The sequence below is a fragment of the Episyrphus balteatus genome, chromosome 1, assembly GCF_945859705.1.
Source record: "Episyrphus balteatus chromosome 1, idEpiBalt1.1, whole genome shotgun sequence".
NCBI lineage: Eukaryota > Metazoa > Arthropoda > Insecta > Diptera > Syrphidae > Episyrphus > Episyrphus balteatus.
The window spans coordinates 175,373,693-175,388,228 of NC_079134.1; the positions used below are offsets into that span (position 1 = coordinate 175,373,693).

General features: G+C 29.2%; 1 protein-coding gene across 3 annotated transcripts in view; it reads left to right on the forward strand.

The window, feature by feature from the left end:
• The window catches only part of LOC129906340 (probable WRKY transcription factor protein 1), a 28,950-nt gene extending 19,271 nt beyond the window's left edge, over positions 1-9,679 (forward strand). For all 3 annotated transcript variants that reach the window (XM_055982070.1, XM_055982069.1, XM_055982071.1), the window contains one exon: positions 8,832-9,679. In XM_055982070.1, the coding sequence (XP_055838045.1) occupies positions 8,832-8,924 (93 nt within the window). In that variant the 3' untranslated portion in view covers positions 8,925-9,679. The remainder of the gene's footprint in view (positions 1-8,831) is intronic.
• The last annotated feature ends 4,857 nt before the right edge of the window (positions 9,680-14,536 follow it).

Sequence of the window (14,536 nt, forward strand, 5' to 3'; positions counted from 1 at the left end):
GTACTATTTCTTTTAATTTAACTTAAATTAATTAAATTTTAGATTCACAAAAATAACATTCCAATAATGAAATTAAGCAGCAAAAGCATAGACTACTACAAATAGAATTATTAAGATAAGGTCCTTTGGGCGTGTACGTACTATTTTTATAAAAATTAAGTTTAACTCGGAAAACAGTGCATCCTCAAAACAAATTATAAATAATTTTCCAATAATGCAGTTATCCAGTAAAATTTGATATTAAAGATTAAAGTCGAATTGATATTAAATATTGAAAAAAAAATTTTGTAATAATGCAGTTAATCAACAAAAGAAGAATTTAAAGACAACGGTCACTAGGGTGTATACGTCCTATTTTTTTAGAACATTAAATTCAAATCAGAAAACATATATATATGTACTTGTACATATAGGCTTAAAATAGAACAGTTTCAAAAAGTTTTAAACCATTTTTTTTTTGGTACATTTGACTTACACCACTGTAAAAATTTTTTCTTGCAAATCTTCTTATGCAATCTAAAAACGCAATATTTTATAGTCCTAAATACATTTAGGTTCTTTTTTTTAAAACTATTTTTTTTCTCAAAGATATTGGAAAAAGAAATTTGTGATACACTCCGCGTCACTTGAATAGAAACAACAATATTTCTTTAGAAAATAGCGATTGGCGCTTTGGTGAGGTAACTTAGTAGATTTTTGGTTTTGCATTTTCAAAGAGGAACTTTTAACAAACAATGTTGTAAAAACAAAAAACCACAAAAAACAGTGTTTTTTTGCGTCACTTGAATAGAAACAAGCTCTTAAATTAGATAAAAATGATGAAAAATCATGGAAAACACTAATTTTAGTAAAGCAATATTAAGCTTTTACATTATTTGCACACTATAAACAATTATGGGCTACGAGCTACAATTAGGCACTGTACTGTACACAATCGTGGATTGGAGAAAGTGATAAAAGTGTTTGGTAAATTCTTACAAATTAAGTAAATGACATTTTCTACACTTTAAGGATTGAATAAGTGAAATAAACTTTGGTTTTCATCCGGAATGCATCTGTTTTGTTTCTATTGCGTTGTTTTTTCTGGAACTATCCTTGTGCAATCTCTAAGACGGTTGTTCTTCCATGTTCCTAAACTTCCCAAGAGCTTCTACCATTATTTCTTTGTAAAAGTTTGCATCTTTTTTCGAAGCGTGAAGCTTCAATTTTGCTATTGCACATCATAAAAACAAAGCGTATTACTATAACACATTTAAGTGCCCTTTGGTGGCGATGCGATAAACGTTATTCTTTAATAAACCAATGAAATAGCACTAATATTAACATGGTCCATCTGAGTTGGTATGTTTTCCTTTAAAAAACCATTCTTTACCTCACTTCTTTTCAGTTCGAATGCAACTATAAAATAGTTTACTTTAATGTAATCTTAGTAGAACTAAAAATGTTGTTATTTTGCATTTTGAGGCTTTTTTTAATGTTGTGCACCTTTTATAACTTCCATGATGGAACAAACCAACACATTACCATCGCACTAACACCACGTTTTTGACCGATTTTAGCGGCAAAGTGAATGGAGTTGCAGCTAGTTTTTAAATTATTTTTTCTCTGCTCTTGATTTGGGTCTTACCTGTCTTATTGAAGTTATACTTCTTATGGGAGGGTGGGTATGAAAATTTACTTTTTGACAAGAATGTCAAAGGGATTATGACGCGATCACCCTGGGTAGCAGGGCTGTCGTTTCACCTTTAGAGTAGGCAGTACTTTAGTATTTAAAAATGCAGTACGCCGCAGTACGGCAAACATAAAACACACAACACGTTGCAAGTTACATGTTTCATGAGGCAAGTTGCATGTGGCAAGTCGTATATGGCAAGTTGCATGTGGCAAGTTGTATGTGGCAAGTTGCGTGTGGCAAGTTGCATGTGGCAAGTTGCGTGTGGCAAGTTGCATGTGGTAATTTCCATGTGGCAAGTTGCCAGGGTTGCAAAAAGCTCACATTTCAGCTCAGCTCACAGCTCAGCTCAAATTTGAGCTAGGTACCATAGCTTAGCTCATTTGAGCTGAGCTGAAAGTGAGCTGAGCTGAAAGTGAGCGCCCCAACTTCCAACGCCTATATCTCGGAATTTTGAAAAAAATGAAAAAAAATTTTTTGATGCCAAAAGGTAGCGAGGACTCTAACCTACATTTGGGTACAACTCCCATCCCTGTAGGTGCACGCGTTCTCAAACTGGGTGAACTTAAAGGTAAAAAAAAAGTTAAGCCCGATTCTGAAAAAATAGGTATGATGTGGCGGTTTAACATGGAAGATGATTTTTTAAAAATCTGAGAATGTGCAAAGCGTAGGCCCATGACACAAGCTATCATTGGGTATCACTCCCAAAAATTGCTCTCAAGCGGTTTAGCTTCCAGGAGCATTCAAAGATTCGGGGATTTTTCGAAAAAAAATTTTACCCCAACTTTCAAACGCGATTTTCTCGGAATTTTGAAAAAAATCGAAAAACCGGATTATACCACTATCGGCTAGCTGAGAATATAAGCTTTCATATGGCACCACTCCCCTATCTTTAGATCAAAGCGTTCCAACGCCTATATCGCGGAATTTTGAAGAAAATAAAAATAATATTTTTTGATGCCAAAAGGTAGCGGGGACTTTAACCTACATTTGGGTACAATTCCCATCCCTGTAGGTCCACGCGCTCTCAAACCGGGAGAACTTAAAAGTAAAAAAAAAATAGGCACGATTCTGAAAAAATAGGCATGATGTGGCGGTTTAACATGGAAGGCGATTTTTTTTAAATCTGACAATGTGCAAAGCGTAGGCCCATGACACATGCTATCATTTGGCATCACTCCCAAAAATTGCTCTCAAGCGGTTTAGCTTCCAGGAGCGTTCAAAGATTCGGGGATTTTTCGAAAAAAAATTTTACCCCAACTTTCAAACGCGATTTTCTCGGAATTTTGAAAAAAATCGAAAAACCGGATTATACCACTATCGGCTAGCTGAGAATATAAGCTTTCATATGGCACCACTCTAGATCAAAGCGTTCCAATGCCTATATCGCGGAATTTTGAAGAAAATGAAAATACAATTTTTGATGCCAAAAGATAGCGGGGACTCTAACCTACATTTGGGTACAACTCCCATTCCTGTAGGTCCACGCGTTCTCAAACCGGGAGAACTTAAAAGTAAAAAAAATAGGCGCGATTCTGAAAAAAAAGGCATGATGTGGTGGTTTAACATGGAAGGCGATTTTTTAAAAATCTGATAATGTGCAAAGCGTAGGCCCATGACACAAGCTATCATTTGGCATCACTCCCAAAAATTGCTCTAAAGTGGTTTAGCTTCCAGGAGCGTTTAAAGATTCGGGGATTTTTCGAAAAAAAAATTTACCCCAACTTTCAAACGCGATTTTCTCGGAATTTTGAAAAAAGTCGAAAAACCGGATTGTACCGGAATTTTTTTTATGATAAAAAAAGAAATATTTTACTAAAAAAAATAGAAATATATTTACTATCAAAAACACCAAGAGAAAAGATCACGAAAAATTATCTGTCTTATTTATAAAAATATCTATGTGTTAAAATAATTCCATTAATAACTAGAACCAAACATCTTAAGCTATGGTGTTATATAAAAGTTTAAAATATCTTCATATTTCATTATACTTTCCAAATAAAAATCAATGTATCCTCTCACCCATCACAGCTCAGCTCAGCTCACTTTACCTTAGCTCACCCAACAGCTCAGCTCAACCATCAGCTCAGCTCACTTTCAGCTCAGCTCAAATGAGCTGAGCTATGGTACATATCTCAAAAGTGAGCTAGCTCAAAATTTGAGCTGAGCTGCGAGCTGAGCTCAGCTCACTTTTGAGCTTTGTAGCAACCCTGCAAGTTCCATATTGCTACTACTAGTGCTGAAGCACACACAATTCTCATAAAATTACCATATCGCACATTTTATGCGCAATCATTTACCTTCGTTAACCATATATAGTACGTTCTGAACCGCACAACATGAGTAAAGTTCACAGATTAAATTGAAAACTACATGGACGCAAGGAGGATGAAAGAATTAATTTATTGTTCACTTGATAAAAATGTAAAAAACGAAGTGTGGATTAATTAATTTAATAATAGAAATTAAAAAAATCAAATGAAATTCATTTATATATGTATACTGAATGAGAAGTATAACTTCAGTCGAGTGTACATGTGTACACACACTCTTTTTTTTTTTATTTAATCGCTAGTTTACGATATTTTAAAAAATTCTCATCCAAATTTGGCAAATTTTCCAATATTTTTCGCGATTTTGCATAGTGCAAGTGCATTTCCAATGTTAGCTTCTATTTATGCATTTTCTGGGGTGCCTAATGGTAGCTCGTAGCCCATAATTGGTTATAATGTGCAAATAATGTCAAAGTTTAATATTGCTTTACTAAAATTATAATACAGTCAAATAAGGAGAAAAAAGGGGTAAATCTCGGAATGAATGTTAGTAGAAATTTTTTTTGCTCAATATTTTCCTTTTGCCATTCTATAACATATCTCAAAAGTCTAGAAAAATCTCATGTCCGCTTGTCGCGATTTCAAGGTCAAATCGGGAAATGGAGATTTTCAAAATTAGTAAAAATAGGCTATGGTATTATATACACATATGATACATTATTTCAAGGTATTTTTTAATGCTGATTCCAAAAAATCTAAAATCAAGACAATCTGACGTCTCTGAAAAAAGTTATACCTGTTTTTCATCTGTCAACTCATATTATTATAACAGTTGCAAACTTACTGCCGAAAAACCCTTAAAAGTTATGGTAGATGAACCAAATTTTGCATGAAGATTTTAGAATCCATAATTATTAAAAATCAAAACTATCCATTACAAAAAATATATATACCTACGAAATAATGGTATTTTTTTATGAAGGGGCAAATTTTAGGATATGCACTAAAGAAGATTCTTGTTCATCTTAGGAATAAGTGCTAATAGGCTAATTTTTTCATTTTAATCTTTGTTTGGATATTCTTTAACTACCCTCAAAAATCTAAAAAAAATCTCATGTCCGCAAGTCCTAATTTTCTTGGTTTAAAGATAAGGTGCAGATTTTAAAAAATTGAAAAACTGCACTTCAGATATTTGTGTCAGATCAACATGAATAAGGTGCATTACTTTTCAGGGATGGTCAGACTGACTTGTTTGTGAGTTTTGTTGGAATAAGTGTTAAAAAATACCTTTAAATCATGTCGCTTATGTTGGTATACATATAAAAATTTAAACTTTTCTTATTAAATTTTTAAAATCTGCACCTTATTTTCAACCAAGAAAATTAGGACTTGCGGACATGAGATTTTTTTTAGATTTTTGAGGGTAGTTAAAGAATATCCAAACAAAGATTAAAATGAAAAAATTAGCCTATTAGCACTTATTCCTAAGATGAACAAGAATCTTCTTTAGTGCATATCCTAAAATTTGCCCCTTCATAAAAAAATACCATTATTTCGTAGGTATATATATTTTTTGTAATGGATAGTTTTGATTTTTAATAATTATGGATTCTAAAATCTTCATGCAAAATTTGGTTCATCTACCATAACTTTTAAGGGTTTTTCGGCAGTAAGTTTGCAACTGTTATAATAATATGAGTTGACAGATGAAAAACAGGTATAACTTTTTTCAGAGACGTCAGATTGTCTTGATTTTAGATTTTTTGGAATCAGCATTAAAAAATACCTTGAAATAATGTATCATATGTGTATATAATACCATAGCCTATTTTTGCTAATTTTGAAAATCTCCATTTCGCGATTTGGCCTTGAAATCGCGACAAGCGGACATGAGATTTTTCTAGACTTTTGAGATATGTTATAGAATGACAAAAGGAAGATATTGAGCAAAAAAAATTTCTACTAACATTCATTCCGAGGTTAAACCCTTATTTGACTGGATTATTAGTGTTTTCCATGATTTTTCATCATTTTTATCTATTTTAAGAGCTTGTTTCTATTCAAGTGACGCAAAAAAAACACTGTTTTTTGTGAAGTAATGCGAAAAAACGCAACTAGTAGCCATACGGTTTCTGTTTTGGGTTTTTTGTTTTTACAACATTGTTTGTTAAAAGTTCCTCTTTGAAAATGCAAAACTAAAAATCTACTAAGTTACCTCACCAAAGCGCCAATCGCTATTTTTTAAAGAAAAATTGTTGTTTCTATTCAAGTGACGCGCAGTGTATCTCAAATACAAGTACATAATAATTATTGTTTATAACTAGATTTCAGTTAGAGACTTCACCTTACAATTTTTTGCTCCGACTTTTTCTTTTTTTTTTTTTGCTGGCCACTATTTTAAAATAGCTATGTATGAGAATTTTTTTTCACTAGGTCGTTCACGTATTATTTTTATTAAATAAAATAACAATTCACTTACAAAATAAATCCTCAAAACAAACTACTCTTTATCAGTAAAATAAAAAAAAATTTTAATTTAAGATCAGTAAGACTTATCTTATAATATTTTTATGAAAATAACCAAACTATTCTTCAACACTTGAAAATGTAGGGTTTAAAGGAAAATATGGCAAAACAAAAATACTTCCAAATGTCAATTTTAAAATGGATTTTTGTCCACATTATATATAATATATTATATTTATGACGATGTAATACCGTTATAAACAAAAACTTTACCTTCTCCAAGGAAATTTCTTTTTTTTTTCTGCTGTACCTCACCTACTTATCAATATGAACCCTTGAACCCTACCCTTGGGTCAAAAATAAGTAAATTAAGATTAAATCCACAATACTACGTACCCATTATATTTCTGCAGCAGAATACAATTCATATCCTCTCAATAAAAAAATAAAAATGTAATTTCCCCTATCCATTAAAAAAAAAACTATTATTAAAGAACTTGGTTTAAAGTCCTATTACACTGGTCAACAAAATTTAACTTTTTTTTGCTACAAGAACCAAAATATACTTTTCTAGTGCTGAATCCGAATCTGAAGTCAGAAAAATTTAATTGGTCTTCGTTTTTGAAATATTACCGTTAGAAAATGTCAAAAAACGTAATTTTGGCTGTTTTCGAGGCGAGGTGGAGTAATTCATTATGAATAAATTTGTAACCGGTGCCTATAAGAGCTAGTTTTATTCTTTCAAAAAATGTTTAAGGTCCATTTTCTTCACTCGGATTTTCAATTTTGTTTTATTGAACATACTATATACAATTGACTTAAGCTTAACTTATTTCTAATAAGATACATTGATTGATATAAAATTTGTTGGCACATATGGGGCCTAACCTTATACAATGGATAAAAGATAAAATATATATAAATATAGTACATGAATAGGCTTAATTTTACAAGTCTGCTGACTAGGTTATCCTCGGGGTGTTCCGTCCCGGTTGTCCAGTTGTGGTATTGATAATGGTGGGTTGGGTGGTATGGCATTTAGCCGCGGTAGTAGGCCGATTGCGTATCGGCGTAAAAGTAAACTACTTCCTCGTTGTCGGTTGGGATTATGTGCTCATCCAGAATATCCAAAGCACTAAGGTATCTGGGTTCGGGATGTCGTTGTTGGGTTCTCATGCTTCTCATCAGCTGATTGGGGTGGTTGGCGATGCTTCCGACAGATTTCTTTGCAGATTGCAGCAGATACTTTTCCAACGTCATGATGTTTGCTTCCTCGTAAAGTCGCTCGTTGCTGTAGTATTTTTGTCGCTGTCGATCGAAGTAAAGTCCGGTGCAGATCCTCAGGATTTTCCTCTCAAAAATTTGAAGTTCCTTCATGGCTGTCTTGGAAATGGTATACCATACCGGAAAGCTATAGGCGATGACAGGTCGTAGAAGCTGCTTGTAGATCAGGAGTTTCGTTGGTTGGCTTAATCCGTTTCTTCTCTTCATCAGGGGGTGAAGGCGATGGAAGGCGTAGTTGGCTTTTTTCAGGACAGACCTAGAGTGAAGGTTGAACCTCAGGAGCTCGTTAAAGTTGATCCCTAAATACTTCGCGTTGCGTTTGGCTGCCAATTTAGTACCATCAGGTAGTGTAAGTGTGATGCTCCTACAGTTTGCAGCTGACCGAATGCTTCGTCCTCCTGTTCGTCTAAAGCACAGTAATTCCGATTTGGATGAGTTGATCCGGATACCCCATTTACTGTAGAACTCATACAGTTATTTTCTTCACTCGGAGTTGAACACAACTTGAGAAATTTTATATTAAAAATTCTCAAGTTATGTTCAACTCCGAGTGAAGAAAATGGACCTAAATCTTTCCGATATCTCTTTTATTGCCCGAGATATTTAAAATTTAAGTAGCGGTCTACTAGAAAAGTATATTTTGGTTCTTGTGGCAAAAACCTTGTTGACCAGTGTTATTCTTTAAATTTCTTTTAAATTGAGAATTTTATCTAATTTTTAATAAATAAAATCATCGGTAAAAAAAAACTGCTCATCTCTTCGTACCTTTATATTTCTGAAAGCGTTAGAAAAAAGAAATAAAGTTGGTGTCGCATGTATAACATGTTGTGCCACAATATTTATTATCATGAAAGGAATATGGGAACTAACAAATAACGATTCTTCCGATGAAAGCTATTTAAGAAAGAATCTTCTGAACACAGGGAAAAGAATCACAATATTTGCTTGTAACCGAAATGCTGTCTTGGAAGTTTTTCTTTCTTTTTTAATTTTTTTTGAAAATTATAATGTATTTAAATTATAATTTTAACTAAAACTTTACATAACCCAGTTATTTGTTTATTAACATAAAAACAGTTACATATATCCTCAGAATAAAAAATATTAATAAATCATTATCTTTTTTTTTTTAGAATGATCATCAAAAAACAGATGGTGGACTTGGCGCTGGAACACCAATGTTTATTAGTGAAGTTATGCAAGGATCAGCTTGTACGATTTTGTAATTTTACTAAAAAAAACACAAACACAAACTAAACAATTTTAATCTGTTTACAATGCGCATAAAAAAAAAAAAAAAAAAAAACATTTTATATCCTAGATATGAGAAAAAAAAATCATTGAAATTTAACACTTAACAATGATGAAATATGGTATTGCCTATTGCACGACGATTTCATTATTTATCATAGTAAAAATTAATTTAAGGTAAATTGCACTGAACAATTATTATCATATAACTTGGGTCATTTGAAATAAAAAAAAAAAATATTTGAAAATAAAAAAATATAACTTAATGGTTATTTACTTAAAGTTAAGCAGTTTATTTAAGAGATCAATTTGAAAGCTTACATTGCTGTAAATTTTACTTCATTTCAAAGTTGGTTATTTTGTTTGATTTGGAATAATGATGAATGTCCTGAGACAAATGCATTAATTTAATACGTGTATGGTTAACTTGACTTTAAGTGAATATCCTTCAAGTGTAAAAAAATTTACCAAGTTTATATTATAATTAAAAAAAAATCATACAATCTAGCATACTTGCACAAAAATGAGAAAATATATTTTTCAAAAAGAAAATTAAAAAAAAAATGCCAAAATTAAAATAAAATTGATGCTATGTAGTATCTGCTCGCACAACATTAACACAAAACCCACCTAAGAATTAAGTTGTTTTTGTTTTTTTTTTTTTAGTCTACACTCTACACATCTTGAAATCTCAAGCTCTTGGCTTGGTTAAGCTTTATTTTATTTTTTGTTAGCCAAATCGGTTCTTCTTCTTACTATTTAAACTAATTAATATATTGAAAAACAGGGTGTCCTCAAAAGTATGTTTTAATTATAAGTGCCTTTTCTTATAATTATATTGAATAAAATACATAAAGATCTCGAAACTGTAATTTTTTTTCATTTTCATTCCAATGTTGAGGTTTTCAATTATTTAAAAAGCAATTGAGTTACCTATCTATGAATTTTATTAATTGCTTAGTTTTAACGTTTTCTATCGATTCTAATTTTGTAACTTTTTTTTTTCAATATCAAAGGCAAATTATTAATTTTCAACAAAAAAAAAAAAAAACTATTTTTAAAATAAACTTAAGTTTAAGACAAATAAATCTTCATGAGTAATAATATCAACTCCGCAAGCAAAGACTCAAGAAAGGCATTGCAAGTGTTGTAAAACTAGTCACATAAAGGATACCAAGCTGACATTTTTTTAATAATATAAACTTACTTATATGTTATTGAAATTTAAACAATACCAATTTTTAAAAACTAATACTTTTAATTATTTTTGTTTAAAATTTCTTTTTTAATGCAATTTTTTTTATTTAAAGGATCATTAAAAATTATATCTTTCTCAGCCAAATTTATTAAAGATTCAAAAATGTTTTAAATTGAAAAAAAACTAAAATTTAAATATTAACATTTAAGAAAAATAAATTATAAATAAAATGCAAAAGAATAGCATTTAAAATTCAAAATCAAATCATAATCGTATATATTTTTACATAATTCAAAAATAAAATAAAAAATACAAAGATTTTATCTTGTTTCTAAGAAAAATCTAATCAATTTGATCATTTTTTTTTTAAACAGTTTCTCTAAAAAAATATCAAATAATTCAAACACTTTTAATTTGTTCATTAAATAAATTTAAAAAAAATATTAAACAAAACAAGAAATCCAGAAACGTTAAATAAACATACAATGAATAAATAAAAATGAAATTAAAAAAACAAAAAAAAAAAAATAAAACAATTTAAACATTACGTAAAAAGACTTTACGACGGCCTTTTTGTAAAATTATAAGAAATAAATTATATTTCTTATTTGATATTAGAAATTACAAACAAACAAAATGAAAATTAGATAAATAAGAAAAATTCAGCTCTGTACTATAAAAAAAAAAAAAATTATGAATTGCAGAAAAATTATACAACGTTCTTTGAAACGAATTAACTATAACTACAAAGTTAAGTTAACTTACAATAAACAAAAGAAAAGAAAAAATAAAAAACTATATTTTGTGTTCTATGAAAAAAAAAAATAACAAATGTCAAAAAAACTATCATGTATTATCAATTTAAATTCGAATACAAACGCAAACACACACAAAGTTACGAAATAGAAAAGTACTAAATTTTTAGATTTAGACAGTGTACCTACTTAATAGAGAAATGATAAAAACCTTGCAAACAATGAAAATGATAAACAAAAAATACGAATGATTAATTATATTGTGACACAAAGTTAGAAGTCAAATAAAATGCTGATCCTTAAACAAAATTTTAACTTTGATTTTTAGTTTTATACGGTCTTGGAAACTTGGGTTCATTGGATGATTTTACTTGAAGTTAAAAATATTATACACAAGTTTACATATAGGAGGTGTAAATTTGAACCCATAAATAGGTACACTTACCTTATAATTTTTGAGTATTAGATTAGAAAAATTGCATAAAGTATCGGAATTCCAAGAATTTCCTTAAAGTTTTTTTTTATGAAAGTCGTGTATTGTAGAACTCGGTTAATTCAGCCCTTCCTTATTGCATTTCCCACTTAATAGTATCAAAAAAACATTGTTCTTTACTTTAAACACATTATTTTTTAGGAAAATATGTATAAAAATAATAAAAATAAAATACTAATAAATGAAAAATTTGGCTTAAAGTTATAAGAACATCTCTTTAAATAGTCTTGACCTTCAAACAAAGTATGCTATTCAATTTCTTGTACAACCAAGAATTTTGAGAAAAAAAATTTAATAATCATTAGAACCGGGTTTTAAAAAATAGTTCTTATAACAAAATTTTCAAACTTTTTTTCAAAAAAAACTTTAATTTTCTTCCCTTAACTCTGTCCTGTTATGATCTCGATGGCGAGGGGATCATAACTTTGCCACTGGCAATAATAATTTTATGACGAACAGATTTTCTATAGACCCCTATTGACCTCCGAGCAACAGGTCACGATATATATGCGAAAAACTGATTTTCGTGACCTTTTGACCTCTATAACTTCTAACGCGGACGCGATATCAATGTCGATTTTTCACATCTTCATAACAACGCCGTAACGAAGGTCTATACCAAAATCGAGCCCAGTAGGAATTTTTCCACAGATAAAACCTAAAATTACTGGACTATAACTCGATTTAAAAAAAATTGATTTTTCAAAAACAAAATTTTGAACTGTTTTTTTTTAACCAATTTTTTTTTTATTTTTCTCAATTTTAACATTAGAGTAATTAAACATTTTCGTACAAAAATAGTTTTCATTGAAATCGGTTGTGTCGCTTAGAAGAAAGGCGTAAAATAAACGGTTCTATGGTAAGAACCCTTAAAACGGTTCAGAAAATATTTTTTTTTTATTTCAAAACCATATTTTTTTTTAATCAAAATCTTTAGAACCGTTTTTAATCATATGTACCTAACCAACTTTTCCATTTTGGTCACATGGCAAGTACCAACCGTTAATTACATTTGTAAATTCAATTGCGACTTTATTGGTTTAATGAAGTTTCTGTTTTACTAATTTGGCATTGCTGATTTCAAATCTGCCCTAAGTTTTTTTTTTCAAGGGTAATACAAGCACTAGGGAAATGCTTTAAAAAAATTAGCAAAAAATCGATTGTTGAGACTTTATAACGGGAATATATAAAAACGAGAGTTGATAGAACATTTTTTAATTCGGATTAATGTTCAGGTTCATCAAACTTAATAAAACAAAACTCTTGTTATAGTCCAAAAAATATAATGTCAATGTCCCCTACAGGGACATAAAACAATTTTCGAGGAAACCAACAAAAATAGATTACCAAGTTTGAAGTCAGAATTGTACAAACTTTCCATCTGTTTTTTGCTGTTGGTTTGTTGAATCCATTTTATATAGGTTTTTTATTCAGGGTCAACCTCTTGGGTAAAAGCCTTTAAGTTTTCTTTTTTGGAGGCAAGTTTTAAATCAAACAAAAAAAAAAACTTATCAGAATATGTCCAGAAAAATTAAAAGAAAACACAAGAATTTTTCAGTTTAATACTTTTTCATAAATATTTTTTTCTTTTTTTTTATTAAATTCAAAATAGCAATAAATATTTTATTGTTTAATTTTTGTGATTCGTAAGGAAGATATTTTTTATTCTTCTTCTGCTTGTCTTTTTGTTTTTTTTTGAAAAGGTTGAAATGTATTTCCAATCATCAAAAATGTATCTTATGATTTTATATTATTATATTTTTTTTCTTCATCTATAAATTACAATATTTTTTTTCATTCAAATCACAATCAATGGATTTAACAGTTATAATTTGTTTATAATGATTTTATTTTTTGTTATAATGTAGGTAAGTAGAATTTTATATTTTGTAATTATCCAAAAGTGTATTGTGTAGTATTTTTTGTATGATTTATTTTTCTTCTTAATATTACATATAATATTTTTTTTTGTTTATTTTTTTATTGTTTTAATTCTCATATTAATTTAATATAATTTTGTATTGATTTAATTAAAGCATTGTCATAATCATAATGATAGGGTCGTTTTGTTTGTTTTTATTTTTTTTTTTTTTTTCATTTGTTGTTTTTAATCAAACCATTTTGTTTGGTGTTTTACTTAATTTTATTTATTATTTTTATAATAATATTTTTTTTTTTATTCAATTCTATAACATATACAATGACATAAACATAAGTAAATTTTATTTAGGTACTAAATAAATAAATATCATCTTAAAACAATTTAATCTTTTCATTTTTTTTTTTTTTCTTTACATTTCTTATATCTTTTCATTTCAAAGGATTTCGAAGTTTTAAGAATAAAGAAGGAGGCACACAAGAGAAATATTATTTCTTAATTTTTTTTTTTTTTTTTTTTTTAATTTAATTTTAACAAACTTGAATAAAATATTAATCTTTTATTAGAGGTAAATAATTTTAAAACTTATATAAGAGGTAAATAATTTTTTTTACATTTATATTATGTGTTCAGAAAGAAATAAAAACAAAAATGAAATAAACCACAAAAATTTAAGAAACACTCATTTGTCGAAATTGAATGCAATGCTAACTGATTTATATGCTATTAAGGACATTTAACGATGTTTTTTTTTAATAAACAATAACTTCTTCAAAACAAATATATTGAGGGCCAAAGGATGTTTTGCGAATTAACAAAATTGAAAATGGCTACACTCGTCAATAAACGTAACACACAACATTCACCTAGTTTGGTTTTACAATCGTTTCAAAATTTAATCTTTCTAAATATTTTTGTCAAATTGGAACAAAATCGGTTGGCTGAATTTAAAAGTATCCGCTTCGGCTTTAGAAGCTGGAAGAGCTTCGAACATCAAAAAGTTGTCAACCCTGACAATAACTTTTTAAGAAAACCAATTAATTTGTCCTGGCGATGGCGACGCCAGGTACCTATCGGAACGGAAAACTTTCCGATTTCATACAAAAACGAATCATGCTTCGAGGCAGTCTTATTAAAATCAAAAGCAAAATACTTAAGGACCGTCGAAATTAAGTGAGAGAGTTCTGCAAACTCTAAGAATATGTTCAAAGAACTTGTATAAAATCTAGAATTCGTTATTAAAAAGTTTTCGTCGCGATTTT